Raw genomic sequence first — 27813 nt, 5'->3', positions numbered from 1 at the left:
TGGACTCAGTGCCCGAAAGCTCCAAGTAGCTACCACATCTTGCCTACGTCCCCAACAGCCAGCATGGACTGGCCGTTCATCGCTAACCTCAGACCTTGAGTTCAAAAGGCAGGGGAGGTCCTACCCAAAGTCCCTCTCCTGGGGCCCTGCTTCTCAGGGTGAATACAAACTCACGAAGGAAAGCTTGAACTCAGAATGTTACAAACGTTCCATGTGTTTCCTGAAGACGTTGTGGCTCGGGCCTGCTAGATCCTGGCTGCGCTCACGAGTGCCTGTTGCAGACGGAGAACCGGCCCCTGATCCTTTGGGTTCAGCGAGGGCTGGGGACCTCGGGGACACTGATCCGGTCCGTGGGGTGGGGGAACACACCCCGTGGAGGCTCCGCAGCCGAGATGGGGCGGCCACCCAAGGCCCAGGCCTGCCTGCTGGCCCCCTCGGGAGCCTAGTAGTTCACGAGCTGAGCCGGGTAGATGCCATCCTTCTTGTCCAGCTGCAGGAGTCAAAGTTGAGGGGCTCAGCGAACGTGGCTGGGCCCCCACGCACCCTACCTCCCCTCGGCCCCCTGCAGCCTTCCCACCCCCACCATCCTCCCCGTGTTGCTGGAGCAGCGTTTCTGCCCCGAGTCCCACAGACTGGGGAGCAGAGACAGGGACGGCGCCCCCGGGGCCCCTCCCCGCCCCAGTGCCGGCGCTCAGCACCTGCTGGTCCTGCCGGGCTGCCACACTGGGCTTCTGGGCTAGCGGTGGCTTCCTGGAGGTCCCACCACGGGGGGCAGCACTGGGTCGGCTGGGCTCCTCCTCGCTCAGTGTCCCCACGCCGCCAGCCAGCACGTAGTGCTGCTTCCGCAGCTCCCCCAGCCGCATACGCTCCGCCTCCAGCGTCTTCTCCAGCTCCAGGACACGAACCTGCAGCCCCACGTGCCCGCTCAGCACAGCCGTGTGGCCCGCCCCGCCCGCCCGCCCTCCCAGAGCCGGGCCCTCGAGGAGGAGCGGGAGGCACGGAGGCCAGCCGCAGGCACCCACCTGGGTCTCCATCTCCTGCTTCTTCAGCTTGATGAGGGACAGGCCGGAGAAGTCCATGGTGTCTGTGGCCAGAACGGGACGGGGTTAGTGCCTCTGCGCCCGCCCCCACCCCGGCTGCGGCCAGGGCCCGGGCTCACCTCTTTCTTCGATCTGCTCCTGGCCTGATCTGGTGGAGGCCACCACGTTGGCGGCCATCTCGTTGACGGTGCGGGAGCACTCCTGCAGGCGGCTCAGGTGCGGGCTGTGTTTGTCTGCCTTCACCTGGGGGGGCGCGGGGGCAGGTCAGCCTCACCCCTAGCGCGTGGGGCCCGTCTGCCACAGCCCAGACCTGAGAGGCCTCCGCGCGTGAAGCCTCACCTTGGAGGCCGCCACCAGCTGGGCCGTGCTGGCTGCGATCTCGTGGGAACAGACGATGAGCTCTTCGTACTTGCCCGTGTGGAGCACCACCCTGTCGGCCGACTCCCTGCGGGCAGAGCCGGGCGGGGCCTGGGTCTCTGACCCTCGGGGCCCCGGGCCGCCTCCACGCTCCCTCCCCAGACCCTGTGCACCGAACGCCCTGCCGCCCCCCACCTAGGGCGACATACACCAGCTGCGTGGCTCCCCAGCCCACGGCCTTGGAGGCGGAGATGAGGCCTTCGGTCCACCTGGAGTTCTTGGCATAAAATTCCTGCTGCGTGGCTGCCCCCTAGCGACAACGGGAGGGCAAGGCAGGGCGGGGGGGACCAGTCAGTGACGGTGCAGGTGGAAACAGAGCCCCACGTGGGGCCCCTCTGCCTTCACCTCAGCCACGAGGGTACGTCCCTGGGCCGTGGCGGGATTCAGGCGTGAACCCCGGGCACACGGTGCGCATCACTGGGTGGGGGCAGGGTGTCAGATCCCTGCACGCTCCGGGAAGCTCGTGCCTGAAGGAGCCCTGAGGTCAGCTGAAGCCCCGGGTGGAGTGATCCGGAGGGCTCTGAGCTCATGCCCCCTTCGGGAATCGGGCCCGCTCACCCTGCCGCCCTCCACGATTTCCTTCTGCAGGCTGGTGGACGTCGTCACCAAGAGCCGGATGGCCTGCCAAGACCAAAACACGTGTCACTCTTGGGGTGGTCTTCCCAGGCACGCAGCCCACTCTGGGGTCGCAGTCAGCCACTCACCTTCATCAGGTCTGTGCACGAATTGAGGATCCTGAGGCGAGCAGGGCGGTGCGGGGGCAGGGGCGGGAGAGAGAGAGAGAGAGAGAGAGAGAGAGAGGAATCTACAGCGTGACCCTGGAGAGCCTGCCCTCCGTGTGGACCACCACGGGGCCCGACACGGCTGTTCAGCAGGCCGGGCTGCACTTGTTCCCGGTCCCTTGTGGAGAGCTAGGCAGGCAGGACAGAACGCCCCGGGGTCTGGGGGGCTCGGGAGTGAAGTGGGGCTCACCTCTCGTTCACCTCTAGCTTCACCCCGGAGCTGGCATGGCGGGCCTGGTTCATCACGTCCTACAGCCGGTGACAGAGGTCAGCGGGCTGAGAGGGCGGTGTGAGAGGAAGGGGGATGCGGTGCCGGACCAGCCCCCCGCCCCCCAAACGGCCGCGGAGCCGTCCACCCCGTGCACGGGAGCGCAGAGGCGGGCAGAGCCCGCACTCGGCCCAGCGCAGCCCCCGGGGCTCCTGCAGAAACCGGGGGAGCCCCCGCGCCCCAGGCCTCACCTCGATCCTCCGCACGGCGTCTTCGATGGCCGCGGACGTGGCCGCCATCTCCTTGTCCACCACGGCCCCGAGCTCCTCCCGACGCACGTCCAGGCTCTTGGGCTTCAGCTCCTGGGGAAGAGGCATCTCGGAGTCAGGCGGGGCGGACTGGAGTCCCGGCAACCCCGGGGAGCCCGGGAGAGGCCGGAGGGGCGCCCTGTCCCTGCCCCGCGTCCTGCAGCTGCCAGCGCCACACACGAGCACCGGTTCGGCCCGAAGTAAAGGCGGGTGCGGGAAGGTGGGGCCCCGAGCCTCACCCCAGCGTCCTCACCCCCGCGGACCCCCACCCGGCGCCGCGGCCACACGCCTCACCTGGCCCAGCTGAAGGATGCCCCGCAGCGGGGTCCGCACCAGGCCGGGCTGGGCCTGCTGCAGGGTCTGCTGCTGCTGCAGCCGCCCCACGAGCTCCAGAGCCCGGGCCCCGCACTCCCGGCACGTGTCGATCAGGCCTGGGCGGGGAGAGGTCCGTCAGGGGCCGGCACCCGGGAGCCCCGGAAGATGCCCCCGCGCCGGGTCCAACGCCAGGACCGGTGGGTGTGTAGGCCCCCGCCTTCCCTGGGTCCACACGGGCCCCAGGTGGGAGTCAAGCCCGGGGCCCACTTACGGTCGGCAGGGTCGGTGGGTGCCAGGTGGGAGGTGGCACCGCCGTTGACGATGGTGTCTGCGGCCACGTGGGAGAAGTGGGTCAGGGCCGCCACCAGCACAGAGGCGTCTGTGGGGGAAGGAGAAACGGAACCCTCACGCCACTGCCACAGAGCGAGGCCGGGCCGGGCAGGCCGCTCACGTCCTCTGCCCACAAGCCTAACGGGCACCAGGGCCCGGAGAAGAAGCAGGCTCAGGGGGGTGGGAGGTATGGGGGGGGAGAAGAGGAAGGTCACGGGGAAGAAGAGCCTACGCCACGTCGAGCGGCTAGACAGCAGCCAAGCCGGGAACAAAGCTAGGTCTGGGTGATCCCAGGCTCCCCGGCAGGCAGGGCTGGGCTCCCGGTGGGCGTGTGCAGGGGGCACGGCTCTGGGAAGCTCCCCGGTGGCAGGAGGCAGCCATGGCCGGTGGAATGGGCACCCCGCCGCCGTGCTCACCTGACCCGGACAGCAGGTACTGGGCATGGCCCTTCTCCAGGGCGCTCACGGCGTCCAGGGCTGCCTGGGCCCTGCTCACCAAGTAGTCTGCGGGCACAGGGAGAGGCGGTCAGGGGCGGAGCCTGCCCGAGGCCTCATCGCCTTCCGCCCCTCCTCTCGGGGCGGGCTGAGCACCCCACCGGGCAAGGAAGGAAAGGCCCTACCCGGCGAGCTGGTGCAGCGCAGGTGCAGGGGGTCATCCAGCTTGGCCACGGCGTCCCGCAGGATGCGCTGGGCCTCGGTGGCAGTGGCCCGGAGCACTGCAAACTGCTCGTCCACGAGCCTCCGCCGCAGTTCTTGCTCCTGAGACTCCTGGGGGGGAGGGGAGAGGCGGCTTGGACATCCCAACCGGGGGTCAGCGCCGTGGCAGCCAGGCAGGCGGTCAGCTGGGACCCTCGCGGGGGAGGGAGGTCTGAGGAGAGGCCCCGCTCCGACCCCCTGCTCGGACTGCTCCATCACGAGCCAGCGGGCAGCTTGGCAATAACAAGACAACCGATGGGGCGCCTGGGCGGCTCAGTCAGTTGAGCGTCCAACTTTGGCTCAGGTCACGATCTCACAGTTCGTGAATTCGAGCTCCGCGTTGGGCTCTCTGCTGTCACCAAAGAGCCTGCTTTGGATCCTCTGTCCACCCCCCTCTGCCCCTCCCCCACCCTATCTCCAAAAAACAAAAGACAACCAACTTAAAAAGCAGACAAGAGATCTGAACAAACATTTCTCCCCAAATACACAAAAGGCAATGAACACACACAAAAGACATTCGACACCATAAACCCTTAGGGAAACGCGAGACAAAAAAACCACAATGAGATACCACCTCACCCCCGCTAGGGTGGCTAAAACGACCACAGACAGTAACAAGTGCTGTTAAGGTTGTAGGGAAATTGGGGCAGCGGTTAAGCGTTTGTCTGACTTTGGCTCAGGTCGTGATCTCACAGTTCGTGAGTTCGAGCCCCACAGAGCCTGCCTCAGACCCTCTGTCCTCTGTTTCTCTGCCCCTCCACCCCGGCCGGTTCGCTTTTTCTCAAAATAAACTAAAAAAAAAAGGTTCCCCAGAAATGGACAACTGCATACGTTCCTGGCGGGAACAGAAACGGCACAGCCCCTCTGGTTCATGGCGTTACCCCCAACCGCCAAAGTGAAAACACCCACCAACTGATGAACAAGTACACACAATGCATTCTGGCCGTGGGACGCTAATGGGCCACACGACACTCGGATGAACCCGGCCAACACTGCTCGGTGAGAGAAACCAGTCCTATCGTGAGGTCCCGTCCACCTGCAACGTCTGCAATAGGTCGATCCAGAGGGGAGAGGTTGCCAGGGGCTGGGGCTGTCAGAGGGGAGTGGGGATTAACTCCTTCGTGGGTGAAGAGTTTCTTTTTGGGGTGGTAAAAATGTTCTGGAAGTACAGGGCGGACGCGCAACCCTTCGGTCGATCGGGAAGCAGGGCGGGTCTCGGCGCAGCTGTTGCTGTGCTGGGGGAGGGGGGAGCCGGGGCGTCACCTTGTCCGCCAGCTGCCTCTGCAGCTCAGCCGTCTCCCGAGAGCCGCGCTGCTGCTCCTGGCTCAACGCCGCCTCCTTCTCCCGCACCAGGCCCTGGGCCGCCAGCAGGTCCGCCTCCTGTCGCTGCACCGCACTGCTCAGCTCGGCCTTCTCTGCACTCAGTGCGTCCAGCCTGGAGCTCAGCTCCGAGCCGCTCTGCAAACACCCGGCACGTGGGCAGGGTGGCCTTGCCCGCACCCCGTCCCCACCCAGGGTCACAGACTGCCCCCGAGAGCTGTGTTCTCCTTAATCTCCCCTTAGAGGACTTCCCGAAGGCCAGGGCCTCCTTCCCGTGTCCTCTGGGTCAGAGCTGCACCCCAGGACTGAACCAAGCTACTGGCATCCGGGCATGGCCCCGCTCACGGCAAAGAGGACCCTAACTCCTGCCCGGCCGGCTCCCGGAGGCCACCCCACGTGCCGCGGCCATACCTGCTCCGTGCGGCTCAGGGCCTCCCGCGTGCGCACCAGCTCTCCCGCCTTGGCCTCCAGCTCCCTCTTGAGCTTCTCCAGCAGGTCAGTCTGCTCCTCCAGCTGGGACAGGACAGCGGGTCACGGCGGGCAGGGTGGGGGCGGGGAAAGCGACACCAGAGTCGGGGCCACGGGGGCCCACGCACGCCCGGGACGCACCTTCAGCTCGGACTCCCGTCTCTCTTGCTCCATCTGGAAGGCCAGCTGCTCCTTCACCCGCGCCACCTCCTCCTGGCTCTGCTGCGTCACCGTCAGCTGCTTGGCCGTGTCCGCGTTCTGCGCAGGTGAGGCACCGGCTCACGCTCCGCCACCGCCAGGGGGCCCCACTCAGCGTCCGCCCGGCACGCCCGTGCCTCCACCTACCTTCCTGAGCAGCTCGGCGTGTGTGCTGATGAGCTCGCTGTGCTTCTCCTTGAGCTTCTGGTAGCGCGCCTCGGTGGCGCTGGCCCTCTCTGCAGGGGGCAGGGGAGGCGGTGGTCCCCAGCCGCCCGCCCGCCCGCCCGCCGGCCACCCCCCGCCCCGGGCCCGGGCCCGCGCCGCTCACGCACTCTCGGCCTCCTCGCGCAGGCCCTGGTTCCGCTCGCCTTCCCGCTGGGCGGCCCGCAGCTGGGTCAGCTCGTGGCGCAGCTGCTCGTTGTCCACCAGCGCCTTCTGCTTCTGCTTCCGCTGCTCCTCCAGCTCGGCCTCCAGCGCGTTCACCTGGCCCTTCAGCTGCGAGACGTAGCGCTGGGCCTGTGCGGCCCGAGGACGGTGGTGTGGGGGCCCCGCGCGCGTGTGCGTCGGTGGGGGTGCGCCCCACGGCCCGGCCCCACGGCCCCGCGCTCACCTCCAGCCTGATCTTCTCCAGCTCTGCGCGGAGCGTCTCCACCTCTCTCTTCAGGGTCTCGATCTGCACGTCCCTGGGGACAGATGGCCTTCAAGGTCAGTCCTGACCGCCGCGCGGTCCCCGCCACAGGCGGCCCCCGGCCCTCACCTCGCCTCACCTGTCATCCTTCAAGGAGCCGTTGGGGGGTCCGAACGTCTGCTCAAAGAGGTCAGCCACCACCTGCCACACAAGCACGGTGACCCAGGGCCACGCCCCCGGGCCCTGCAGGCCAGGGGAGGGTGCGGGCAGAAGGCCACCCGACCAAAAGGGGGAACCTCACCGCTGGTTCCCCGGCTGGGGGCCCCGTGCTGATCTCAATGAGGTTCTCGGGCTCCTCGTCCTCAGGGGCCTCCTCGGGGATCACCACCACAGGCTTGATGTGCTCGGCCAGCGCTGAGGCCCGCAGGAAGTTGGGAGGTCCCTGGGGGAGGGGCAATGAGTGGGAGCCGCTCATGGCCCCGGGGGAAGACCCTCTCAGTCGTCCCCAGCGCCCAAGTGGGGCCCCAGCAGGCACCCGGGGCCCCCCACGCGCCCAGAGTAGGAACAAGGCTGCAGCCCAGGGGCAGCCTGGGGAATAGGACAGGTACCTCAGGCAGCCGGGGGATCTGGATGAGCCGCTTAAAGTAGAGCATGTCAGAGGCTCTCCGGAAGAAATTTCTGAGGCTGCAGAGGCAGATGAGGGGAGGTCACAGAGCGGCCGGACCTGGACAGGAAGCCCAGCTCACCAGGCCGCAGAGCCTCCTCCCTGCCCGGGCCATACCTGTGAAACTGCTCGTGGAACCGGTCCCTGTGGCCTTGCAGGGTGTCAGCTGGGAGACCTGAGGGCAGGGACGTTAGACAGGACTTCCCCTCTGCCCCCTGCTCTGTGACTTGCAAAGACTTAAGCTTCCCTCCCGCCCGTTCCCACTCTGCTCCACCACATTCTAGAAACCATGGTAGAGGGGAGAGCACCTGCTGCCTGGCCAGGCCCCCCCACCAACTGGGAGAGTGAGGTGAGGGGTTGTGAGGTGAGGGGAGACCCCTACAGGGGTGTGGCTCTTGACTCTGAGAAGGGGTGGGGGGGTGGGCGCTCCAAAGTCAGCATCTTGACCACAGCAAGCCTGACCGGCGCATGCCTGTAGGGGGCGCTGTGAAATCGCTTCTGGACTCCAGCCTGGGCTGATAGCATTGCAACAGCTCATTCACCCCAGGCCCCTGGTTCTCAGGGTGGGGCGTGGGGACCAAGACCTCTTCAGAGGGTCGACCGGGGCCAAACCCTCGTGAACGGGGAGCAAGTGACGTGAACGGGGAGCAAGTGACGTGCGCCTCTTTGGATGTGCCACGCCAGCCTGCGGGATGCGAGGCGCCCCAGTGGGCTGCCCTCGGAGGGCAATGCCTCCTTCAAGACCAGGGATTTCAGAGAACTGCAAACGTGTAAAACCACACCCCTCGTCTCACTAGACCCTTGTGTTGGAGAACAGTGCTTTTCCACCACAACTGTGGTGGTTATGTTAAGGCTAGTGTTCTACGTCACATTTAACTGAGAAGTATTTTTTAGGGGCGCCTGGGTGGCGCAGTCGGTTAAGCGTCCCTCTTCAGCTCAGGTCATGATCTCGCGGTTCATGGGTCCGAGCCCCACATGGGGCTCTGTGCAGACAGCGTGGACGGAGCCTGCTTGGGATTTTCTCTCTCTCTGTCTCTCCCCCTCCCCCCACCTCTCAAAAATAAACATTTTTTAAAAAATAACTTTTTTAAATGTCTTGATCTTCATTTCTGATACAGCCAATATCTGTCAACGTAAGCCACCTAAGCACGGCCCTCTGTGGCTCCGGCGGAGCCTCAGGGGGCCCGAGGCAGGGCGGCAGGGGGCCGGGGGGACTTACAGGCGTGCAGCTTGAACATGAGCTTGACTGTGTAATGGTAGAGGTGGCTGCAGTCCTGGATGACCTGGATGAGGGGAGCCAGGCGGCACTGGCCCGAGGACATCTGGGACACAGCGATGGCTGTGTTGAGCTGCCGGAAAACTGCAAACAGAGGTGGAGGGAGCAGCATACGCATGGGAAGCTGGGATGCGGCCTCGGTGACAGGCTCGTGAGAACAGTGCAGAGGGTGGGCCCCACGCCCTCATCTCGGGGCATCGGCAGAGCAACCCTGGGAGGCAGCGGCCTGAGGACCTGCCTTGCTGGTTCTAGCCAGGCCAGAACAACTCTGTCCCAGGTCCTCGGACACAAACGTGCTCCAAACTGCTAGGACAGGAGCCCCTGTGCTTTGGCTGCCCCAGATGGACCCGAGAGCCCTCACAAACTAGGGCAACAGCAGGGTCGGCGCAAAGAGAATACAGGTCAGCTCAGCAAGGGTTTCCAAGAGCCACCACGCAGTGCTCCCGGAATGAGGGGCTGGAGGGATAGGGTGACTTCGAAGGTCCTGTACCCGTGGGCCTCGAGCTCATCCTGTCTTCGAGGGAAAAAGGAGGCTCAAAGCGGTGTAGCCAAGTGCCTCATCTTACAACTGTGATGAGAGCCACACGGCAGCCGATCGGGACCTGGTTCTGAAAGCCCCAAGTGACCCCAAAACCTCACTTGCACCCAGGGTCAATCTCCCCTGTCCCTGACAATCAAGCCTTTCATGAGGTCAGCCAAGTAGGAGGGCCAGGGACAAACACGAGGCTGCCCCCACCATAGCCGGCCTCTTATCCAGGGCACAGAGAGAAAGGACAACGGGCAGACCGCACGCCAGGGTGGCCCACGCACGACACAGATGCCAGGACAAGCCCTGGGGCCCCGTCCTCACCTGGCCTAGGGTGGGACCGTTTGCAAACCTCCAAGCCCAGGAGGAGCAAGACGCAGCTAAGCATGGTCCTTCACCCTCTAAATCTTAACATTCAATTACGTGTCACATCAAGTACATCTTCCTATAAAAACTGAAACGCGCATAAAATACTATTTGGGGTTTGATACAAGGCAAAACCATTTCTCCACTGAGGGGCATTCAGGATGGTTCTCCAGGGAGACGCCGGCCTGTGGACCGCTAGGCTGCCCCTTCTTTGTGCTTCATCAAGAGGTGAGCGTTGCAAGGGGCGGGGCGCCCAACTGTGGGTTTTCTCTATCTTCCCTCGTGGGGGCCGCTGTGAGAAGCACGTCTCGTCCCTGCCAGTCACAGGCCAGCGGCCACGCTCCCCAGTGGGGTCTGGGCTCCTCTGGGTACAGCTCAGAGTCCAGATCCAGGAGTGCCAGGAGGCTGCCCAGACCCACCTCTCTCAAATCCCGATTTTCCCTTAAAAAGGCATTTGCTATTCGTTCTCCTACAAAGAGCACTGAGTCACCCAACAAGACATCCTGAAGCTGCCGCCCAGAACAATCCCCTCTGTGGCCCCGAGAGCGCGAGCCCTCTGAGATTTCCTGTCCAGCAGCTGCTGGGTCCCTGGGCTGTGAAGTCCATGACTCACAGGCCTTTTACAGCAGGAAACACGCAAGATGACCCGAACCAACTCTCTCCTGGGAGGGCTCTGCAGATGCCCGACGCAGGGGGAACCGAGTCAGGAGGGGGCGATGCTCCCTGGACACCTCTGAGGCCTGGTGCCCTACAGGAGCAGTGGACACCTCTCCCCATGTCCTGGGGGCACCTGGAGGCCCCCTCACCCCCTCCTAGCAGGGGCATGGACACCGGGGGCAGAATAAGCTGGTGGGGCTAACTTCTCACCCGGCTCTGGGCCCTGAGGAACCACGCAGGACCCAGGGGGGCCGGGCCTCCTCCTTGCTTGGCTTACCTGATTCAGAAAGCCTCAGCTCACAGTCCATGTAATCAAACATCTCCACGGTGAGCTGGAAGCTACAAGGGGAAGGTAGAGGGCTGAGCGGAGGGGCAGGGGACTCACCGCACGAGACCCGCCCCCCAGGCGGGAAGAGGAAACACGGTTCATCCAAGAGCCTCTGCGCCGGACAGCCATCTTTCAGCCAAAGAGGCCAGATTCCAAATTAACCCCAGCCCTTGAACTTCAGCCTCATTTCCTGGGAACGGGACCCTCTGCCCCAGCCAGCCGCTGATGAGCACCTGGCCTCATGGACCCAGAGTGTGGAACGCTGAGGGAGCCACCGGGGAAACTGAGGGAGAAAGGAGGTGGCGCCAGGCAGCCACACTGTCCTGAGGGACTCACATGTTGTTGACGTCGGTCCCAGCAGTTTTCTCCAACACTTCGTCCGTCACTTCCAGGCCCGCAGGAAACTGGGGGTGCTGTGGAGAGGACACCCCCACTCAACTGAGGCCCATGCTGGCCCCGGCCCAGAACGGGTTCTAGCTTCTGAGGAAAGGAGGAGATGCTGGGGATGCCCCCATCTGCCCCAGGCACTGGCTGAGGGGGCTGCAGGTGGCGGGACAGATGGGGGACAGGGAGGAGGGGACGTCCAGCCAGGGCAAGAGGCTGCCTGGAGCCAAGGGCAAAGCAGACACTCCCCCCGGCATTGAAGGAAAACGTCTCAAGTTGCCGTGACTCTCAAGGCACCCTGGGCACCTCTGGTTTCCCCTCAGGTCAAGGTTGGGACACAGTAGATGCCACCACCCGGCTTCCCAGGATATCACAGAGAAAAAAGCCCAGGGTCCTCCACCCCCAGCCCCATGACGCCCGAGGAAACTACCTTGAGGTGGAAGGAGATTTTGGTCAGCAAGAGTTTGGTATAAACATTCACCAGCTGTCCGTAGCGGTCATGCAAATGTCCCTGTGGAGAAAGGAGCGCTGGGATGAGGGTCTCCCGCCCCAGGAACATGCCCACAAATCCTACAGGACCTGTTCACGCTTTGGGGCCAATGAGACAGCAGAGGCGGGAAGGTGCAGGACGCCAGCTGAGTGTCCCTCCCCCACCCGCCACACGGACAGACGTTCACGCACAAATACCGCTCAGCCCTCCAGAGGCCGCCAACGCATCCCTAAGGGCCTCCGCCAGCCCTACGCTTTGTCTACGGCTCTTTGTTGTTGTTTTTTTTTTTTTTTAATTTTACTCCTAGTCCTTCTTGCCAAAGAAACTCTTGCGAGAAGAAGGCTCTTTGTCCAGGGCAACAGGCCAGCTCAGAGTTGGGACGCTTCATTAAAATGCTGGTGGCAGCCGAGGAGGCACATTCTGCCAGGTCCGTGTACACATCCTCCCAGCTGCCTCCCCGGTCACCTCCAAACACCGTGGCCCCTGCGAGCACGCCAACTGGGCCCATGTCCGCAAACACCACCACGGGCACTATTTTCTTGACTTCGAGGGACATCTGTGAGACACGGCAGCTCGTGTCTACGCCAGCAGGGCCTCCCTCTACAGCCCAGCTCCGAGGCCTGCCCTGACCCCGGCCTAGCCCATGAGGTCCCAGCAGTACTCCCAGGTGACAAATAAGGCCAGAGGTCCTGTCCCCACCCCCTTATTCCCTGAGGTCTTAGAATAGATCTAGAATACAAGCTTTTGGGGCTCCCAAACTTTATTATGGATAAGAATCTTCTGGGAAGTTTTTTGAACCCAGTTTCCAATCCTGAGATTCTAAAGCAGCCCTGGTCAGGGGGGGGAGGGGGTGGCGGGCAAGGAGTCTGTACCCCTCACATTGGCTGTAACCGCCAGTCAGACACTCAGACTGAGGTGTCGCCACATTTCCCAGCTCACAGGGACCACAGGGCTGCTGAGTTTCTGGAGCTAGGGGGCCCATTAGTTATGCGTTTGGAGCTTCCCAGACAAGACCTTAAAAGCAAGGCTGAGGTTTCATTTACTGACGTCCGTCTGCCCCCAGTGTCTCCCCAGATAACACTGTGACTTCTGCTCTGAGGGAAAGGAGGGAAAAGACACCCATCTGCAGGGAGCTCCCATTCACTTGGCCCCACGAGCTGGGGGTCAGGACACCAAGCGGGACCGTGGCTGGGCTTTCTGGACGATTCCCTCTGCAAGGTGCTAAGGCCGCCATGCTTGCTCCCTGCACTTACCCACAGATCTCCGATCTCCCGAATGTTGCTCCGATGGCGTTGGCAGTCATGTAGCACCTGCAGCGGCAGCGGGGGGGGGTGGGGGGGGGTATGAAGAACCCGGACTCACGCGGGCGGGGTCCCAGCGTATGCACCGCCCATGCTGGCTGGCACGCCGAGGGCAGGGAGGGGTGGGGACAGGGACACTGCTCTGCCTCCCTGGGGTGCTGGCCTGCTCAGGCAGCAGCAGGTGGAGGGCCTGAGAGCCCCGCCCCTGTCAGCACCAGCGGAGAGTGGCGACTCACATTCGGGTGCCCGTCTCGGAGGACCTTGTGGAGCACGTGGCAGAACTTCCAGCTGAGGATAGAGCTGCTGGGAAGGGGCAGACCAATGGCGTAGGACCAGAAGGTGAAGGCCCCCTTCTCATGGTGAGTGCCCAGAATGATGCCTACCAGGGTCAAGGCCAAGTGCAAGAGGCAGAGACTCAAGCGTAGGGAAGGCTGGAGTGCTCAGCGAGTGCAGCTGAGTGACGCAGGGAGAAGGCTGGCCCCTCACCCACAGCCACCCAGCACCTTCTCCCGACACCCCTCTCCCACCGCATCTGCAGGAGTTCCCCGAAAGCGATGGTTTTCTGCCAAGGTCAATCCTCACAGATTTAACCGGGACCGACAGCCTAAGACTATAGATGGTGTTGCCCAGATGGGACTGAGAATGTAAAACCAGCAGAGCAAGGCAGGAGACCCGGCTGGCCCGGGGCCACACGAGCATGCGCCTTCTCGGGCCTCTGTCTCATCGAGGGCACGCTTGACAAAGCTCTGGTGGCCAGCCACCTGCACTGTTCCCCGCCCCCCAGTTCACTTCCCACCAAGTCCACAGTCAGAGATAACGCAGGGCAGGCCCACACCCTCCTCTCACTCTCCCTGCCTCCCCCCAGAGACCAAGAGGGACAGCGGCCGGCCTGCCTGAAGCAGGGAAGGGAAGGATACGCCGGGCATGCTTCTCCTTCACGGGGGCCTCCTGGGTGTTGATGGCTTTGCTGATGCTGATGGCCTGGGAGGGAACAGAGGAGGCAGAGTTCAGAAACTCACCAGGCAGACTTCTCCAGAAGACACAGGATGGATTCTTCCCGTCAGCCAAAGGAAGGTGTAGAGACGCAGAGGAAAAGGAAGTTCTCTCAACCTAAGCAAACCAGAGCTCTGAAGACTTTTCTTTTACTTGACTCGTACAGCTCAAAATGAGTTAATACCCGATGCCAAAAAGCCCCTGGGAGCCTTCTAGGGGCTAGGATATAAGGACAGAGGCTGGCTGGTAGCTGCAAGACCCCGCCTCTGGGCAGACACCTGTGTGTGCTTAGCTCACCCCAGAAGGGGAGGCCCCCTGGGCCCCAGCGGGAGCGGCCACTTGCAACAATGTGGCATCCTCCGCCCTATCCCTCCTGAGCCCTCGTGAAGACACGTGTGTCCCCCCCCCCCATCCACATTACTGTGGGACAAGGCCACACGGCCACTACACGGAAACACGGGACAAACCCAGGTCCTGTGGCCCGTCTGCCACGCGGGCCGCCTCCCTCCTGGATGGGGACAAGTCCTGACTCGGTGCCTACCCTCACTGAAGCAGATGGTGACCGTGGCCCCTACTGGGGGCGGTGGGAAGTGGGGGGATCCGCTCAGCATACCTGCTGCTGCCACTCGGGCACTGAGCAAGCAGCCATGTCACTGGTGGGCAGAGGTCCTCACCCATGTCCACCTGCTGGGGTCCTGTCTCCTCCCCCTTAGGTCAGAGCCTCCACAGCCCGAGGCCTCCTGGATGGGGCTGCTCCCTCAGCAAAGGGCCCCAGCACTTGCCGCCGGTCCCAGCTTTCCTCGCAGGGATGTTTTATTCCTCTACCTGCAGGCAGGTTCTACAGGCCTCTGTCCAGCTGCCCAGCACTGAGCTGGGGACATCAATGTTTGTGGCTGGAGAAGAGCCGCCTATGTCCCCCGGTGGGAGCGACAGGCAGGTGCCCGGCAAACCTACAGACGCGATCCTTCCGTCCCCCACCGGCCCTTCCCCAGGGCTCACGGCAGCCTGCCCCCCAGGCCACGCAGGATCTGCAATGGCTGAGCAAGGGTGGGGGCTGCCCTCACCCTGCAGCCCGGGACCCATGCCGGCAGGTCAAGGCCTTGTCAATAGGACGCGTTTGTGTGGTGGCCTGACTCAGACAGGAGTGGGGAGGGGACGGGGCAGAGGGAGCCCCACAGGGCAGCCCCGACACTTGCTTTCCTCTTAGCCCAGAGGCCGCCACGCCATCCACCTCCAGCATCCTCAGAGCGTAAGTGCCCAGCCTGGCCAGGAAGCGGTCCCCCCCCTGCACACGTCCACCACGAACCGACTTTGGGCCTACTTGGCAAGGCTGTGAGATGTCCTCTGTCGGTAAGAAAAGCAACCCCACAGGAGCAGAGGCAGGCCTCTCCCATCAGGCACGCAGCTGCTGAAACCGGCCCAGCCCCCCCCCCCCCCCCCGCTCCCCCCCACAGAGCCCACTGTGACCCCACTCACGGGACACAGGAGTGCCGACCCCACACCAGGCCCCTCAGGGGCCACTCTCCTGGTGTCCCGTCCCAGGGTCCCAACGGAAACCCAGACAGGCTCTGGCTTCTCTTATTCCCAAAGCTGCGGCGAGCCAGACCTGGAAGGCTCCCTTGGTCATCTGTGTGCCCAACCTCCGCCAGCACAGCCTCCCTGAGGCCTCAGCGCCTGGCTTTGTTCAACAAGCATCACTGAGCAGCCGCCGGGAGAGAAGTCGAGCCCAGCCCCTACTTCTCCCGGCCCCACATAACCACCACACCCCACCCAGGCAGAACGCTGTCCACCACAGTGGTGGCGACACTGATGATCGCCAACTGCCGTCTCCTGGGTGATTGCGCTGTTCCGGGAACAGGAGACACCTCCAGCAACAGCCGTAGGAAGTGGGCATGAGCCCATCTTCCTGATGAGAAAACTGAAGTATAGAGAGGTTAGGTGTCCTGTCTGTACAGCTACTAAGGACAAAGCCAGGTCTGGCTGCCTGTTGTGTCCTTAGCGACTCTGCCATACAGCGTCCCAGGCTCCTCCCTCCCATACGGGCACAGAGCTGGGAAGGGGCAGGCAGGGGTGGCCGTGCACAGGGCAAGGGCGTGGGGCCACACCTCTCCCAGCAGCAAGCAGCTGCCAGCTCATAAGCCGGGAGTGTCCGGTCTCTGGGGGTGTGTAACTCCATCCCCCAGCTGCCCTGACACCTGAGCTGGCTCTTCTGACGACTGCCACCTGGTCTAGCCTGATCCGGAAGATTCGGGGCAAAAGCAGAGCCGAAGCGACACATGCTGAACAGGCCCAGGAGGAGGCTGTGGATGCAGAGACGCAACCCCAAGTCAGGGCAAGCTGAAGGGGCGTCCACAGTAACTGCTCTCCCTCCTGAAGGCCGGTGCTTTCTCCTCCTGGGGGCTGCAGCTGGAGAGCAGAGGCAGAGACGCGCCCTAAAGGGACAGGCTGGCTAGGGCCCAGCAAGGGAGGGGAGTGGTGGGGCGGGCAGCCCTTTCCTCCGAGCAGGGAGGAGGCAGGGAGGAAGCCGTACGCGGCAGGAGCCAGCAGTGGCTGAGCCAAGGTGGGGCGCCAGGGTGAGGCAGTCCCGCCTCCCAGTCGTCCCCCGGGTCACTCGACACAGCCTGTACTTCACCGATGGTCCAAATGTATACTGAGCACCCGCTCACTACTGGGCACTGGACCCCTCGAAAGACCACCCCCACCACCACCCCTCTTGGGTCTCTGCTCGCCAGTCCCATTCCTGCTGCCACCCTACGTCAGTCTCCCCTGATTAACGCTTTTCCACGTACTCAGCTACTCAGCACCCCCTGACAAGGATGTCTTTCTTATTTGTCTGTTATCTGAAGGTGAACGCCATGAGGGAAGTGTTTCTGCCTCTCCGGCTACCCCCAGCCCCTAGATGGTGGCCGGCACGTGAAAGATCTCCCAAAGCGGGAGCCCCGGTGAGATGTGGTGTCTTGGGTACAAGGCAGGATCTGGCCATCAGGCTCCTCCTCTCTCCCCGACCCGCCCTCCCAGTGCTGGCGGCAGGAGCAGGGTCCCTCCCGGGGTGGGAACACGGCCCCGTTGTGTGCAGGGCAGCAGATGTGTGGGTCGGGAAGCCTCACAAGGAGGCACAGTGTTCACACAGAGGGAGTCTGTGCACACTTCACAGGGCCTCGCTCTTCCTACCAGGCACAGCAGCCAAGCCTCGTCCCGGGAGGGGATGTCAGGCTCCGGGGACCCCGTCTGCCTCCCTGGCCGGTCCTGAGTGGGCTGCAGGGGTGGGGAGAGCTTCAGGGTTCTTCTCCGTAGCGCCGGAATCTACGCGGGGCGACTGAGACACAGCTCAGCTTCTAGGGTTTACAGTCTCAAGGCGGCTCCACACAGCGGGGTATCCTCACAATAGCCTGCCAGGTGGCTGGGGGGAAATTCAGAGGGGAACCCAGCACTGCCATGTGGGTTCTCTCCAGCCTGCCGGCCTGAAAAATAGGCTTCTTCTGGCCCTGGTACAGCCACCTAGGCCAGAACTACCCCGGCAGCTCTGACAACAGCAAATTTAATCCCTCACGGCTGGCGGGATCAATTGCCATGGAGAGAAACAGCTTGGAGTGGAATGGATTGATCAGAGGCCTGGGTGGAAAACCCAGAGCTGGAGAGAAGGGTCCTGGGGTGGGAGGGAGGACAGGTGGTGACTGTCTGGGGATCTGTCTGCTTATCTGACTCCCGGGGAAAAGAGGGAACAGTTCCCTTGACCTTTCAGTGGTTGGGATGGGGGGGGCTAGGGAGTGGTTCTCCCACTGCAGGAAATCAGGACAAGAACAACAGCGGGGAGTTCCGGGGCAGCCGTGAGACCCCAGAAATGCTCAAGGGGACTTTGGTGGGAGCTGGACGGTCTGCAGAGACAGGTTTCTTAGACCGGGGAGCAGGAGACAGCGAACGGTTTTACGGGCATTCAGGCCACTGCTGCCCTTTCTGTGCTGGAAAAAGCCAACAAGTCCACACTCCAGGCCCTGGGCAGCCACCTCGCCTGCAACCCTCCACTTGCTCCACCCAGCGTTTGGATGGTGAGTGGCTGGACCTTCCGAGGGGCAGAGGCGGGTACAAGGCGGGTACAGGCTAAGGGATGGGAAGGCTCCGGCATGCTCTGGACAGAAGCAAAATCGCTTTCACCGGGAAGCTGGTAAAAGGTGTATTTCATGCCACAACGACAGCAAACTAGGCTAACTTAATAATAAAATGATTTGTATCAAGTTCGGCCAGGGCCCAAGCTGCGTGCTGAGCACTTTACCAGTATTACCTCATTTAATCTCCTAAGTAACCTAGGAGGAGGCAGATGAGGAAAAGCGAGGCTTAAAGAAGGTAATCACTTGCCCAAGGTCACAATAATGAAACGTTGACCAAGTGCTTTTGCCCTGCCAGGCACTGTTCTAAGTGCTTTGCATATTGACTTGACCCTCACACAACCCTCCCTCCCCCGTTCACACGGAGAGGGAATCTGCAGGACTAGACCCAGGCTGCCCGGCTCTGGAGACTGTCCTCTCGGCCACCACTCCACCACTGGGTCCTGGAGGAGGGAGGCTGAGCCAAGGAAGCAGTGCGTCAACAGACGTCCTTCTTTGTCCCGCCACAGGAACCCTGCACCCCCGGGCCACTACCGCTCAGGCAGGGCCTGGCCCGACTCCAAGTCAGAACACACACTCTGGATCAGGGATTCGTTCAAGCATCGGGGCGGCACCGAGAAGCTCACGGGCCCCCATGGCTCCTCACTCCTGTGAGCAAGGGCATCTGACTCTGGGCTCTGACCTTCATCTCCGTTTACTCTGGCTCCCTCCCAGGGCAACTTCTGTCCTGCAGCCAGGACAAGCGAAGCCTGGGGACGCAATCCAAGGACCAGGCCGGAGAGAGCGGCCAATGGCGCCCGTCCCTGGATGAGCAACTGGCAGGGACACGCACCAGGAAACATCCCAGCAGGTGCTGGTTCGGGAAAGAGGAAACCCTCGAGGTGGCCAGGCCAGGACCGGAGCCACAGCAGGTGGTACCTGAGAGGCTCGGTACCTGGTGTGGACTCCAGACGGAAGCAGGGCCTTGAGGCGTGGATGTGGTCAGTGAAGCCAGATGACCAAACCTGGAAACCCCACTCAGCAGCTGCTCACAGCAACCCAGTCCCTGCCCCATCAGCTGTGGGGCTTCACAAAGAGCAAAGGGGACCCCAGGAAGTTTCGGGAGAGCCACACAGTCAAGGAGGGTAGTGGGGAGGAGAGTCACTGAGGACAGAGCAAGAGTGTGGGCAGCTCACAGAGCCACAGCTCCTCAGCCCGACGTTCACCAACGTCAGTTACACTATGATTGTTTTAAAAAATGTTTTTATTATTTATTTTTTGAGAGAGAGAGACAGCATGAGCAGAGGAGGGGCAGAGAGGGAGGGAGACGCAGAACCCGAAGCAGGCTCCAGGCTCCGAGCTGTCAGCACAGAGCCGGATGCAGGGCTGGAACTCACAAACAGTGAGATCTTGACCTGAGACGAAGTCGGACACTCAACCGACTGAGCCACCCAGATGCCCCCAGTTACCCTGTTCTGCAAACCCCCAGCCCTCGCTCAGCAAGGGGCTAAGTGGCTGCAGAGGACGCAGCCCTGGCTGTCCTCTGTGAGGTCAGACATCCTAAAGACCCCTTCGCCAGGAGACCCCATGCCTGGGGACAAAGACAGGTCTTCTCACCGGCCCCACCGGTGATGCCGCTGCACCCCGGCCCGCACACACACTCACATCATCCCATCTCACTGGGGAGCCTTTGCTTCAGAAACTTTCCCTTTCCAGACGGAGGCTTCCCCATCTGGGAAGCAGGAATGAAAACCCCTGGGTCTTCTAGGATGCAAACATGCACAAAGCCTGTCCGAACACCTTGCTTTGTCGCAGGCACACACTTCCCCCTTTTCTTCCTCACAGGGCCAACCAGGTCCCAGCCTCCAGGCGCACCTCCCCTCACCCAGCTCTCGACTAAAATGCTCTTCCCGGAGGATCTTCCCCAACCATCCTCTCCGGAGAGCAGCCTCCCATTTACTTCCCCGAGGACATTTATTATCCGAAACCGTCTTGTTTACCACTTAGTCTCAGCTTTTACCTCTGACCCCCAAACAGATGTCCACGGCACAAGGGACTCTGTGAGTCCCGCTCCCTGCTGTATCTCCAGTCCCCAAACCCGTGCCTGGCGGCCAATAAATCTTTATTGGATGAGTCAGAGTGAACACTTGAATGAACAAAAGCTCTTTCACATGTACTTTCTGGTTAAATTCAAGGCAGCGAGTGAATGTCTTTCTCCAGCTAATAATTTAACCTCTAGTTAAGTAGTAAAAGCAACTATAAAACAATTTCTATTCTTAAAATCAGTCCTGAAATGAATCAGACTCAAGCCTCCTTGTGCCGTTATCACGACACTTCACAGAGGCACTCAGTGGGGCACAAAAACGTCCTTCAGAGAGCCAAGGCACGGGGACAGGCAGAGAGGTGGGTTGCTCTCCAAAGAGTTGTTTGAAGGACAGCAAGACCTCCAGACGTCATTCAAAAGCGTTTGCCATCTCAAAGGCCATCTCAAAGGCCACTGCCACACGCAAACACAGGATTTCTGCAGCTGGGGCGGCGCTGGGATGTGGTCACATGCAGAGCAGGGAGGCGCCCGGCAGCTTGCTAATTCTGGCAGATGGGAAGTCGGTGACGCAACACCGTCCTACCCTGATTCCTTCAACCGCTCAACTGGCATCTCTCGTCATTCACATGCCCCAGTCCCCGCTCAGTCCTGGCCCTGCAATCACCCAGTTTATGAAACTGCAGGGCCCTGTTGACACCTACCCCTCCTGACGGCCGGCGGGAGCTTCCCTGTCACTGGGACGCAGCTAACAAGTGGCAGCCGGACCAACGCCACTTCTCCCCAGGGCCCTGCAGGTGACAGGCAAAGAGGAGGATGACGTAGCCTCGAGTCCCGCCTCCGTAGGCTGCTTCTGAATGGACAGAGAGCCAGCCCGGGCGGCTTCCTTCCTCGGGCCCTGGTGATATCACTCCACAGACCTGTCTGTCCCACAAGCCAGGGGGCTGAGTCACCCCCTGGCAGGCGAACCCACTACAGTTTGAGGAGTGTGTTTATTTCAACCAGAGGAAACACAATCCTGCCTGGACTCAACTTTTCTCCACGGGCTCAGTCCTTCCCTGTGGTGGGTGCCTTGGGTGGCTTAGGTCTCACCAAGTGACAGCATCAAAGAAGGGAGACCTGCTGGCCCCGTGGCCTCGGTTCAGCCACACACAGCAAGCGTGTCTCCTCAGCGCTAGGACGGAGGAGGAGCCAACAGGTCCTGCCTGAGGATCTCGGGGTTCAGCAGGTAGTACTCAGGGGCTCAGAGGGGAAAGCAACGCGATCCCTGCTCCCGTGGACCGGAACGCACGCCCACCCTCACAGCAGCCACGGACAGGGGGACAGGGGGACAGGGAGACAGGGAGACAGGGAGACAGGGAGACGGCGTTTAGGTCAGGAGAACCGGGGGAGCAGAGCAAGGCTCGTGCAGGGGGGTTAAGCGGCTGACGGCTTCACCAACGAGGGCATATTTGAGTCTGCCCTGAGATCAAGGGAGGAGGAAGGCCAGCAGCGCAGCCCGGCTGGCAAAGGCATCTCCACTTTTTGCGCCAAGCGTCTCAGGTTAACAGACTGGGTTTCCCTGACCCTCGGCCAAACCGGCTCCGACTCCCGAGTTTCCACCGCAGCCGTGGGACTGAGCAAACCAGTGCCCAGTTGGGTTTCATTCACAAATGGGTCCGGCCTGGGGCAGGCTGGGATGCTGGCCTGGGGGCAAGGCGCTGGCTCCCCCTTAACCTCGGGGCCTCCTCCCGGAGAAGGGGAAGTGCTTCTGGAGTGTGGGCACTTGCAGGCTCATTCTCCCAGGAAGAGGCTGTTCCCCACCTTCCCGTCCGCCCACCCCTGCAGCAGATCGGCCTCTCTTCCCAACAGCCCTCGCTCCCCCTTTACAGACGGCTACACTAGGGGCCCAGGGACAGAACCCTACAGGGACACTGGGTTTTATTTCTGCTTTTCTCTACAGCAAAACCGCTACCACACGGCATTTCCTCTGCACCAGCCAGTCCTGCACTGTGAAGTCCCAAGTGCCCCCAGCCGCTCTGGGACGTGTGCAGGATTCTACCTCCATTCTGCAGGGAAGTCCTGCTCTGAACCGCTCTGCCAAAGCACACCTGTCCTCCTCGCACTTCTCCCACCTCCTGCACGGAGACAAAAGCTCCAGGAGAGGACACGGGTGGTCTTTGCCTCCCTGTGGCACACCCCAAGGCACCAGGCATAAGCCACACAGTCAATGGTCCTCACCAACGTGCCATGGGGACAAATGGCCATCAACAAGAGGAAGGGGAAAGGGAAGGACCAGCAGCCCCATCCCCACCTCAACTTGGACCAACAGGTCACATGATACCCCGAGAGCACAGGGAGATTCTGGAGGATTCTGGCAGCCCAGGGAGTCAGGAAGTCAGCTGCCTACCTGAGCATCACCAAGGGGAGGGCATGTTGGTGTGAGACAGCTGTGCACGTGGCAGGAAGGGCATAGCTCACCACCCATGATCCACCCCAGCTGACTCGGGACTCTGGCGAGGGGGCAGCACCCTAGGTGGGCTGTGTGCCTGTCTCTTTCCCTCCTTTTCAGAATGCCTTGGCTCACCTCCGTTCTTCAGCCATTCAATCTGTCTGCACCAGATGCCAGGCCCTGTGCCCACATGTGGGCACCTCATGCCCCCCACGACGGTGGGGGGACCGAAATGGGAGAGTCCTGGCTGTCCCCCACATGGTTTAGACTCCTTCCCAAATTCAGAGGCCAGGGGACATTTTTTTGGTAAACATTTAAATGAGGCCCAAAAAGGGGTTAGTGACTTAGAGAGTGTTAGAATACCACAGTGTTTAGGGGCGCCTGGGTGGCTCAGTCGGTTTAGTGTCCGCCTCTTGGTTTTGGCTCAGGTCATGGTCTCCTGGCTCGCGAGTTCAAGCCCCGCTACAAGCCCCGCTACAGGCTCTGCGCTGACAGTATGGAGCCTGCTTGGGATTCTCTCTCTCGGCCCCTCCCTCTCTCTCTCTAAAAATAAATAAATAAACTTAAGAAAAAAAAAAAAAAGAGGGCACCTGGGTGGCTCGGTGGGTTAAGTGCCCAACTTAGGCTCAGGTCATGATCTCCCAGCTTGTGGGTTCAAGCCCCACATCAGGCTCTGCGCTGACAGCTCAGAGCCTGGAGCCTGCTTCGGATTCTGTGTCTGTCTGTTGGTCTCTCTCTGCCCCTCCCCCACTCACACTCTGTCTCGCTCTCAAAAATGGATAAACATTAAAAAAAATTTTTTTTTAATTAAAAAAAGGAGACTTTAAAAAAAGAAAAAGAAAAAGACCAATGCCTGGGGCTTATCCAGCACTTTCATACTGCCATTTTAAAGACACCCCCAAGTGACTCTAACACTGGGCAGCCCTAACAGGTAGTCTCTGGCCATGTGTGGTTATTAACTGAGCACCTGAAGTTGTGAGCCCAAACTGATGTGCTGTGTCCAACACACAACAGATTTTGAAGACTTAGAAGGAAGATTTAGAAGAGGGGTGGGCGCCTGGGTGGCTCAGTCACAGTTGAGCATGTGACTCATGATTTCGGCTCAGATCACGATCTCACAGTTCATGAGTTCAAGCCCCACATTGGGCTCTGGGCTGGGTGCTCCTAGCCTTGCTTGGGATTCTCTCTCTCTGCTCCTCCCCTGTCGTGCATGCCTCTCTCTCTCTCTCTTGCTCTGTCTCAAATATAAATAAATTTTAAATTAAAAAAAAAAAAAAAGAAGGAGGGGTGCCTGGGTGGCTCAGTCGGTTAAGCATCCAACTTTGGCTCAGGTCATGATCTCGCAGTTCGTGAGTTCCAGCCCCACGTCGGGCTCTGTACTGACAGCTGAGAGCCTGGAACCTGCTTCTGTTTACTTTCCAACGTGGCTAAAGAAAATCTAACATGACACGTGAGATTCGTGTTCTGTTGCTACTGGGCGCCGCTGCTCTAACATGATCCAGGGCCGACGAGTCCTGAAGGTCAAAAACGTTACTCTTCACAAGATTTCAATTCCCCTAGGGGCTGCTGAGGGGATGGGTCACTGACCTGGAAGACGGGCCCTAAGAACTGTTTTCTGCCTGCTTTCCCCCTCCCCCCCACACACTGCCCTCACAACTAGAAAACCCCCAGCACCGGGATAGTCTTAGCCCCCCACTTAACACTCCCCCAACCAGGCTTGGCTCACTGAGCAGGGTGGCCCCTCGCTGTCCTGACCTCAGCGATCTTGCAGAGGCTTTAGCCACAGAGAAGCACAGGGACTCACAGACAAGGAATAAGCAAATCTGAAGTTTAGCATTTCCTATCTGCTGAGTCCTCGTCCATGATACGCCTCAAAGACAGGTTTCCTCTAGTGGAAGTTCTGAACTAGTTCTCAAATGTTAAAGCTTTTTTTTGGGGGGGGGGGGGGAAGGGAGGAAGACAGCTGGCTATTTGCAGAGCACTGCACCATGCGTTTTGCATTCTGGGTGTATTAGCAGCCTGTTAACCGCTGTAACAAATCGCCACAAACAACACAAATGTTTATCACCTTACAGTTCCGAAGGCCAGAAGCCCAAAACAGGTCTTCTGGAGCTAAGATCAAGGTGCCAGCAGTGCTGTATTTCCTTCTGGAGGCTCTGTACGCGACTCCACTCCTCGCCTTCTCCAGCTTCTCCAGGACACCCACCGTCCTCGGCTAGGGGCCCCTTCTTCCATCTCAAAGCCAGCCAGTACTCCTCTCTGCAGACCCTCCCTGTCACCTCCTCTCCTGCCTCCCTCTCCCACATTTAAAGGCTCTGGGCCCACCTGGCTAACCCCAGGCTAGTGAGCCTATTTTAAGGTCAGCTGATGAGCATTTTCTCACCAAGTACTGTAACAGATTCACGGCTTCCAGGAATTAGGATGTGGCCACCTTCGAGGGGCGGTCTACCACCGTGTTTCTCTATACCTTAACCCAGCCATAGGAGACAGGTGGGATTATCTCCATACAGATGAGGAGACAGATTCAAGAGTTAAGCAGCTTGCCCAGGGATACCGTCTGCCAGTGCTTTCCATGACATGCCACCTTTGTAACGCCACAGGCTATTTTCAGGTTCGGAGTGCAGGCATACAGTACTCTGTATTGAGAATGTTACAACAACGAAAAGCCATTACTACAGTGTCGTCTCCATTTTGAAAAGGGGTTTTATCACCAAGAGGGCTAAAGTCGTGGGGAAGAATCGACCAGCTCTCTGGATGCTCCCCTGGGATCATACACACACACACACACACACACACACACACACACACTCACACACTCACACACTCACACACTCACACACACCAGGCAACGATCACAAGCACCAGCCACACAAAGGAAGCACGACTGCTCTAACACTCCTGACTGGGGCAGGGAAGGGACCCTGTTTTGCAAAACAGGGTGTGGCCTGTCAGGAAAACTAATATGGAAGCATTTTTTCTACTCCTGATCCAGGAGTCCCAGAACAAAGGTGAGGCTGGCAGATGGTAACGACAAATTCCAAGCAAGCTCAAGTGCTCCCCCGGAACACAGGGCCCTGTGGTCAACAGGAAGACAGAGGCAGTGCATTCCAAAGGGAAGGTGAGTCCGTGAACTGCATGTGCTATTTTCTGTCCACAAGGAGACATGTAAGCAGCAACCTCAGCTTTCTGGGTCCTTTCCGCCAATGGGGCCGCTGGCAGCTCACGAGATATTTCTGGGACCGAGCTAATTAAATATTAACCATGCAAAAAACCTTTATCCTACATCCCTCAATAAGTCACTCTGAAGACCAGCAAACCTAGACGCTGAACCCAAACTCGATCTTTCCAGGAAAAAAAAGATCAGGAAAGGGTAAATCCTATGAGATTCGGCCATTACAAACTTATTTATTATTAAGTAACGCTCTCAGCTCCTAAGAAAAACCCAACTAGCGAAAACAAAACAAAACACTTTCTTGTTTATCGAACCAACCACTAAAATGTATGGACCGGTATCAGAGATTCTTTCTCTTTGACATTAAAGAAGGTTGCCCTTGGGACGCCTGGGTGGCTCAGCCGGTTAAGCAGCTGACTTTGGCTCAGGTCATGATCTCACAGTTTGTGGATTCGAGCCCTGAGTTGGGCTCTGTGCTGACAGCTCGGAGCCTGGAGCCTGCTTCGGATTCTGTGCCTCCCTCTCTCTCTCTGTGCCTCCCCCATTCACGCTCTATCTCTCTCAAAAATAAATAAACATTAAAAAAAAATTTTTTTTTTAAAGTTGCCCTTGATTTATAACTTAAAGGGTAAGATTAGTGAAACTGGCCCTTTAAATTTCATCTCCTCTGTGAAGCAGTCAGACCTCCTTATACCTCCTCAAAAGCAGGGGGAGAAAAATCTAAAAATCAGTGCATAAATAAAGCTTCTGACAAACCCCAGATTCTGTCTGCCAATTAAATTTTCCTCTCCGTCCTTGCACATGCTCCTGACACAATTAATTATGTATTAATGACTTTAAATTAAATGCCACATCTGTTTTTATGATGGGCTGCCCCCGACGAAAAGAGGCCAGATGAGGATGATGATCACAAGGAGAAATTAATAATTTGGGGGCAGGTGGGGTCCAGCTAATGGAACGGCTTTCATAAAGCCTTGGTGTCCCCAAATTTTATTATGGTTTTCATTGTTAATCATAAGCACAAAGGTTGGACGGTCCCCCTGAGTTTTCCTTCTTTCAAAATGAAAGCTGTTGTAGACTGCGTGTAGATAAACTTGATTTGAAAGCAACTGCGGAAGTCACTGCTATGGGCAGGGACAGGTGGGAAGGAACTTGCTACAGCAGCCACAAATGTCACCACACCGCTTCAGACAGGGTCAGGAGGGGTCCCTTCGGCTTCCTTTATTTCTAAAGTAAAATTTCTCTGCGATTTCAGTCTTGGTTGACTTATTCTGGCAAATAAGTGTGCTCTCCCCTCCCCCAGGCAGAACACCACCTCAGGATTCGTAAAATAAAAAGGAACAGAAAGCCAGAAGCACAGCAGCGACCGCGTTTTGTGTTCTCAGCGGGAACACATGTACAAACACACACCCGCGCCATTGCTGAATTTTGAAAATAACCTTCCCAGGATAGGCGCGTGGGAAGTGCAGGAAGGGAGCCCTAGGAAGTTTCTGTCTGTCAGGCGCCGGTATTTAATAAGGGGGTGTGAACCTATTTATACGTGGGCCAGCGCTCAGGCAAACAAGTCTGGCTACATACGTGAAACTTTTCGCCCGACATATAATAAGATACTGTGCGGCCCTGGAAAACAGCTCGGGCGAGGAGGAAACTGGGAGTTTCCTTCAAGGAAATGCTCTGCCTCCCCGAGCTGGGGGCTTTTTCCCGCGGCCTGGAAGAGCGTGGCAGGAGCCCGCTGGGGAGGGGCGGCACGACCAGGGCGCAAAATCCAGGCAGGCCCCGCCGGGAGGCGCACCAAGGCCCGGGCACACCTGACCCCACCTGGCTCACCGCCGCATCCTCCCCCGCCCCGCACCTGGGTCGCCCGCCACCTTGCTCCCCGGGTCCGCCGGGCCCCCTCCGCCCGGGTCGCCCGCCACCTCGCCTCCCGGGCCTCCCGGCGCTCCCGCCCCACCCCTCCCCGAACCACCTCAGTCCCCAGGCGGCCTCTTGCGCCCCGGTCCCCTCGGCCCCGGCGCCGGCGCGCGCTTCCGGTTCACCTGCGCGCAGGGCGGCTGGGGGGGGGGGGGGCGGAGGCTGGGGCGCAAGGTGGCGGGGGCAGCCCAAGCCCGGCTAGGCCCTGAGGGGCGCGCGAGAGGGGACGGGGAAAAGGGCACCCCCCCCCCCCCCCCCCGCCCGCGGCCCCGACGCTCGCCTGGGTCTTGTCGAACTGCTCGCGCTCGGCCTCCAGGCTGTGGCCCGGCCTGCGGCTCAGCACCCGCGCCGGCACGCTCTTGATGCTGTTCATCCTGCCGCCGTCGCCGCCCGCGCTCCCGGCCCGGCTCCCGCTCCGCGCGACTGAGCGCGTCACCGCCGCCCGCCCCAGCCTAGGCACCGCGAGGCCGCCGCACGGCGCC

The 27813-nt window shown here is 60.4% G+C and overlaps 1 protein-coding gene across 3 annotated transcripts; it reads right to left on the bottom strand.

Moving 5' to 3' along the window:
• Positions 1–350: 350 nt before the first annotated feature.
• On the bottom strand, positions 351–27813 carry HIP1R (huntingtin interacting protein 1 related). Of its 3 annotated transcripts, XM_049619447.1 has the most exons (32): positions 27612–27812; positions 13619–13682; positions 12938–13080; positions 12654–12710; positions 11341–11421; positions 10863–10939; positions 10476–10537; positions 8593–8733; positions 7491–7548; positions 7318–7393; positions 7011–7151; positions 6849–6910; positions 6692–6764; positions 6414–6597; positions 6229–6317; positions 6025–6141; positions 5827–5928; positions 5359–5553; positions 4020–4167; positions 3817–3903; positions 3342–3449; positions 3050–3186; positions 2699–2809; positions 2430–2488; positions 2162–2192; positions 2016–2078; positions 1607–1707; positions 1380–1485; positions 1160–1283; positions 1023–1084; positions 699–905; positions 351–490 (listed from the first exon to the last, which is right to left on the bottom strand). In XM_049619447.1, exons 1-32 carry the CDS (start codon positions 27702–27704, stop codon positions 443–445), a joined length of 3207 nt encoding a protein of 1068 aa, XP_049475404.1. In that variant the 5' UTR covers positions 27705–27812; the 3' UTR covers positions 351–442. The 3 variants fall into 3 exon arrangements, with proteins under 3 accessions (XP_049475404.1, XP_049475405.1, XP_049475406.1); XM_049619448.1 differs by lacking the exons at positions 351–490; positions 699–905; positions 1023–1084 and having other exon boundaries at positions 1196–1283; positions 1593–1707; positions 27612–27813; XM_049619449.1 differs by lacking the exons at positions 351–490; positions 699–905; positions 1023–1084; ... (3 more) ...; positions 2016–2078; positions 2162–2192 and having other exon boundaries at positions 2462–2515; positions 27612–27813.

Source organism: Panthera uncia (genome assembly GCF_023721935.1).
Source record: "Panthera uncia isolate 11264 chromosome D3 unlocalized genomic scaffold, Puncia_PCG_1.0 HiC_scaffold_8, whole genome shotgun sequence".
Taxonomy (NCBI): Eukaryota; Metazoa; Chordata; class Mammalia; order Carnivora; family Felidae; genus Panthera; species Panthera uncia.
Note: the sequence above shows the minus strand (reverse complement) of the source record. Positions and strands in the feature narration are given on the sequence as shown.

What these genes read in the sequence shown, in the direction of transcription:
- HIP1R (XM_049619447.1), bottom strand. Translation starts at nt 27,704, where the DNA reads ATGAACAGCATCAAGAGCGTGCCGGCGCGGGTGCTGAGCCGCAGGCCG. An exon ending in AGAGGCAGCTGGCGGACAAG is followed by an intron (nt 4,168 to 5,358) that starts GTGACGCCCCGG and finishes CCTCCCCCCCAG; the next exon opens with GAGTCTCAGGAGCAAGAACT. An exon ending in ACCCACCGACCCTGCCGACC is followed by an intron (nt 3,187 to 3,341) that starts GTAAGTGGGCCC and finishes CTCCCCGCCCAG; the next exon opens with GCCTGATCGACACGTGCCGG.